General features: G+C 50.3%; 1 protein-coding gene across 1 annotated transcript in view; it reads left to right on the forward strand.

Moving 5' to 3' along the window:
- Positions 1–594: 594 nt before the first annotated feature.
- Positions 595–5860, forward strand: part of klhl5 (kelch-like family member 5) — an 18429-nt gene continuing 13163 nt past the window's right edge. The window contains 4 exon segments of the mRNA XM_076165451.1: positions 595–812; positions 815–1243; positions 1246–1312; positions 4615–4803. Of these exon segments, the coding sequence (XP_076021566.1) occupies positions 722–812; positions 815–1243; positions 1246–1312; positions 4615–4803 (776 nt within the window). The 5' untranslated portion in view covers positions 595–721.

The following is a 5860-nucleotide window of genomic DNA, read 5'->3' on the forward strand; positions in this document are numbered from 1 at the left end:
TGGTGATGATATGAAAACACGCAGCCATTATATTTTGCAATCTTAGATGAATCAATCTTTGCTGTGTTCACTTCCCGCTTCACTCCTGTCTCATGTGCAGCTTATTGATTGATTATTTTTTTGTCTCAATCTAATAGTTAGGTATTGTATTAAGTGAATGTTGACTGATGTCCCACACGTACACACGGCTCTTTCTCACCCTTGGCCTCTCAGGCAGCTATCGATCCCCGGGGCCTCTGGGTAATGATGATCATGATAATCACTTCTTTCTTTTCCAAAATACCAGTGGCTTGTTATTTGGCAGATAGTTACGGGGAATTCACCATTAATGTGTGTTTGGAGCAAAGGTTTGCGGTTTGGTGTGTGTGTGCGTAAAAGACTCTGGCGCTGGAATGAAGGGACGAAGAAGTTCTCCTCACTCTCCGTCTCTCCTCTCAACCTCTCTTCCCACTCAGAAGGGATGCGTCTCTCTCTCTCCTCGCTCTCTCTCTCTCTCTGTCACTGTGTCTCTCTCTCTCCCTCCCTCCCTCCCTCTCGCTCTCTCTCTCTCTCTCTCCTCTCTCTCTCTCTCTCTCTCTCTCGTAGAAACACTGTACTCCGCTATATTTCTCTCACTGCCTGTAGTCGCGGTTCCCGGGCGTGTGGTTGCCAGGAGAGACGCGCTCACGGTGCTCATCTCGCTCGGGCTCTCCCCGCCATTTCCTCTGTGTCGAGCCCTGGAATGTCGAGTAGCGGCTCCTCCTCGCGGAAGGAGTTCGATGTGAAGCAAATCCTCCGGATCCGATGGAGGTGGTTCGGTCACCCCGCGGTTCCCACGCTCACTCCCCGCCGCTAGGAGACTACTTCGCCAGGAGAAGGACGGCCGGCAGCTCCGGAGAAGGACCGTCAGTCAGCGGCGGTAGCAACTCGAATTCAGCCGTGAATCCTAGCGCAGGTAGTCACGGCGGTCTGGTGGCCAGCGGCAGCACCGGGTCAAACCTGTGTCACGGCGGCAACAGAAAGTTTGCAGATCCGGCAGGGGGTCGAGGCGGACCGGGAGGAGCGGCGGTAGTTGGAGCAACGGGGAGCTCCTGTCCGCGCTCCTTCAGCCAGCCAGAGTGCAGGAGCTCCGCCGCCTCGCTATCCTGGGTCTCCCCGCCGCCCCACCGCCGCGCTCGTCCCGTAACCAGCATGGACCTCTCCGGCGAGGCTCCGGTGCCACAGCTGGTACCCGAGCCCCCTGCGCCTCCAGAGGCAGAGGAAGAGGGGCGGCGGCGGCAGCGGCGAGCACCGAGGAGAACAACCAGCCAGAAACCGACTCCAGCTCCTGCAGGTAGACGAGATAGAAAGCGAGCGTGACAGATATGTGACCATTTAAATGGATTTGTAAATGCAAACTTTGTGCAGAATCAAAGTCGCGGAAGCTTTGGCAGTTAGAAATGTAAATCATAAAACAAAGTTCCTGTAAGTTTGAGTCCTTTGATTTTACGGTACAAAGGTGAAGCCTGTCACAAGCTGGTCAATCATGTTAGTGTGTCCTCATGCAGCGATGAGGGGCTGTCACCGTAACTATGGTGATAAGCACCACTGGCTCACAAGTGGCAAGTGACTGCAACAGTTCCACTGGTGTAGCACTGAATGTGGATTTAATAAGCATGAAGAAGATGAAGAAGACAGTAGTAGAGAGATAGGGGGGGGGGGGAGAGAGAGAGAGGGTTAAGCACCTATGGGACAGCAGCTGGTCCACTTTGAACCCCCTAATGAGGCCCCTACACACACACACACACACACACACACACACACACACAGGAACAGAGCTGGTCAAATCTGGTGGTGTGGGGGTTTTGACAGTGAGATGAACAACATGACTCAAAGGGTTAATCTCCGCCTGTAGCTACATGACATTTACATTGTTTTGCTTCCTTTGACTTTGAGTCTCCAGCGTCCACAGCCTCACTCTGCACTGCTCTGCGTACACTGTACATGCGTGCACAGTGTAGTGTGTGTGTAGTGTTCATGTGGCCGTGCAGTTGCAGTGGTGAGGACAGACGTTTAATTTGTAGTTGCCATGGCGACGAAACAAAGCAATCAGTGCCTCAACTCCTCTCATCTGACTCACATATTTCTGTCTTGATTCTGATGCGGCAGTAAATATGACGATGTGAAGAGAGAAACAGAGGGTGTGTGTGTGTGTGTGTGTGTGTGTGTGTGTGTGTGTGTGTGTGTGTTTGTTTCTTGTTCTTGCCTAATGATCGACCTGAAAGCCTGCTATCTGTGTTCCCAAAACACACATCAAATATAAATGATTCATAGGACAGGCGTCAGGCGTGGTCACATAGACAAACACACACACTCACATACACACATTAACACAAACTCAGTAGAGAGGCCAATTCCCTCTCATTCTGCAGAGTGTGTGTGTGTGTGTGTGTGTGTAGGGAGGCAGTAGTCGAGTGGGTAGAGCTTCCGCTTAAGAACCGGAGGGTTGCCGGTTGGAGTCCCTGCCGAGGTGCCCCTGAGCAAGGCACCGAACCCTCAATTGCTCCCCCCTCTGCGAAGGGTGGTAATATGATGTAATGTAAGTCGCTTTGGATAAAAGCGTCTGCCAAATGATCGTAATGTAATGTAATGTAATGTGTGTGATCACATTTTGCATGCACGTAGCCTCCTTGCAAATGCTATGGTTTCCATACCAACACTAAGATTATGCTCTACAGTTCTGAGCACCCATGCTTTGTTGTGTGTGTGTGTGTGTGTGTGTGTGTGTGTGTGTGTGTGTGTGTGTAAGCTATTCATCCTCTCCCTCTGAGAGCTCCTGTGTACAGCATGATATTCCAAGAGCAAGAGTGGCAAAATCCCATCTGGGATCATTGTGAAGGGATGCACAGAGCATTCCAGAGCATTTCTGCAGGCTTGGCTGGGCTCCACTGGTCTCTTCCTCTCCTCCTTCTCTTCCTCTCCTCCTTCTCTTCCTCTCCTCCTTCTCTTCCTCTTCCTCCTCTGGCCCCACCCAGCCGCCCCTTCAGTCTCTTGCTGCCTCGGCCCCGTCTTCGTCTGTCTCTGCCCGCCCTCGTCCATTCATTTGCCGGTGCTTTATGCTCTGCTTGTGTACGGGGAAACAAAAGCGTTTGGATTTGTGAGTGTGTAACGTGAGCGGGCGCCCTGGGTGTGTGTGAGCATGTTGTATATCAGCTCACACACACAGGCCAAGCTTCTCCTGCCCCTGTAATGCTGTTGGCCCACAGGCTAATCAAGCCTGATGGTTAATCGCTAGGGTGCGTGTGTGTGTGTGTGTGTGTGTGTGTGTGTGTGTGTGTGTGTGTGTGTGTGTGTGTGTGTGTGTGTGTGTGTGTGTGTGTGTGTGTGTGTGTGTGTTGTGTGTGTGTGTGTGATGGAGAGAGAGAGGATCCTGTGTAAATGTCCTTGCCTGGTGAGTTTTAAAAAGCTGTCTGCATGCTGGTGATTTACCCCCAAAACACACACACACACACACACACACACACACACACACACACACACACCCTCCCCCCTGTCCATGTTGACGTGCTGCCAGGCTCAATTAAGGGGACTGGAAAGCAGTGCAGCCCAACTTCAAAGCCATCTACTCTGGCAGTGTTTAGCCAGACCATACATCTCTACACACACACACACTCACACTGACAAGGACAGGAAAAATTGCTTTGGATGGGAAAAGGGAAGAGGAAAGTTGGCCGATGTGGATAAACTCAGCAGTGTGAGAATCCGTTCTCCAGATCAAAAAACCTATTTTAGATGGAAATTCCTCAAGTGATCGCAAATCAGACCGCTTTGATGATCTGTAATCGGTTGCAGTGCTGATTTAATAGCTTTTTGGGGGTTCAGAGGTCAACGGGTACCCAAATGTTCAGGGTTAGGGTTTAAATCTGAAGATGTAAAGGAATTCACATTTGGGAAAAGCTCACATTCCAAACGTTAAACCCAGCATAAACACACTGAGAGACACAAGTAAGTGGACAGATGGCACAGTTTGTATGATTGATCTTGAACAAACCAGTTAGTGTGTGTGTCCGGAGCTCAGCAGTCCCTCTGAAACCAGTGTGTGTTCTGTATTAACCGCTCAGTATCTGCTCCTCCCTCATCTCTCTGCCGTGTCTGCACTGAATTAAAAATCAAAGTGGAGCTCAGGTTGTCATAAAGCGAAGCGTCGGTTCGGGAGGACGCGGCGGCGGACGATTCACAGGACGGCCTGGACGCTTCACCTGTGCACGCCGAATTACGCACCAGAGGCCTTCCCGGTTTGTCGGTATAGACACCAAAGAGACAGAGATTAGGAAGCAGAGAACGTTCCCACATCTCCTCTGGGCTCAATCTCCCTCAGCGGTGTAATTGGCAGTTTCTCTTTTTAAGTGGGGTGAATTTATCTGTCCATTTACTCCTCGTAATTGGACCCTTTAAAGGCTTTCGTACGCTTCTAGCAAACCTACTGTAACACTGTTGAAAGGTAAGCCTGTGTGTGTGTCGTCATCTTTCCTCTACAAGAGATGAACGTGGACACTCAAACCTCCCGCCTCCTCCTCCTTTGTACGTCTCTGTGTAAGTGTTGTTGGCGTGAACACAAATGCCTGTCTTTGTTTGCATGTCATTGTGCGGGCGTAGGACGTCCAACAGCAGCGCCACGTTGTCCTCCTGCGTGTCCATGGAGCCGTGTGCGTGTCCGGAGGAGTCCGTGTTCACCGCCCTGTCCCACGCCGACGCCACCTTCCGTAAGATGGAGGGCTACCTCAGGTCGCGGCAGCTGTGCGACGTCGTCCTGGTGGCCGGAGACAGACGGATACCCGCACACAGGTAGGAGACAAATGTAACACGCACACGCACGCGCACGCGCACACACACACACACACACACACACACACACACACACACACACACACACACACACACACACACACACACACACACACACACACACACACACACACACACACACTCATGCAGGAGGGATTTCAGAGTTCAGTTGCAGCTTTTGGACAAATGATGATGGGAAAATAATTTGAAGTTAAATAGCTACACGGCGTTCTTTATACTCATAAAATGAAACCTTTGGGGTCAATGTTTTACTCTTTCTCCTCTCAACATAAACTGCATCTGCGATTCCTACTTAATATAGAATAACTTATTCTGAACTACATTACATCATCTGTCTAAATGTTCAGAGCTCAGAAATCTGGGACACACAGATGATGCTGTTGGCCACTCTCCAGGCGCAAATGCCATTGATGAGGCTGTGTGTTAACATGATAGCCTGCTGGCTGTATGGACCCACAGACTTACTACGCTCCACTTCTGCTAAACGCTTCTCTCACATTGTGCTCATTGTACTCATGGTTGTTTGGCCCTATAGGCTACGTATAGCATGTCTATCTCTGCCACTAAAACACCCCACTGTCGGTCCAATGACAGCAGCTTCACCGCCTTCAATGATCGAGTCAATTATACTACAAGGTTTAAATGTCTGTGAACATGTGTTTTTATTGGCGTGTGTGTGCGTGTGTGCGTTCATGCACTGTAGCACGCATGCTGGTGCATTTGTTATCCACAGGATTTTCTACTTTGATGTTTTGGGCTTGTGGCCCTCTGCAGTGACAGGGGAGGAGTTTGGGGTCTGCAGAAACCACGACAGTTTCCATCCACTTGTCAAACGTCAACTGCTTGGTCGACCACTGCAGCCCTGTGTTTGTCTGTGTGTGTGTGTGTGTGTGTGTGTGTGTTTGCGCGTGTGAATACATATTTGTGGGTTGCAAGCTTCATGCATATGTGCACACACTTGCAACTGCAAAGGAAAATGATTATTTGGACATCTGGGGCAGAGCGATCATTTGCACATATAAATCAAAGCACAAAC

This window comes from Genypterus blacodes, unplaced genomic scaffold, assembly GCF_046128005.1.
Source record: "Genypterus blacodes isolate CSIRO-AG114 ecotype Tasmania unplaced genomic scaffold, CSIRO-AGI_Gbla_v1 ptg000145l_1, whole genome shotgun sequence".
In the NCBI taxonomy this organism is placed as follows: Eukaryota; Metazoa; Chordata; class Actinopteri; order Ophidiiformes; family Ophidiidae; genus Genypterus; species Genypterus blacodes.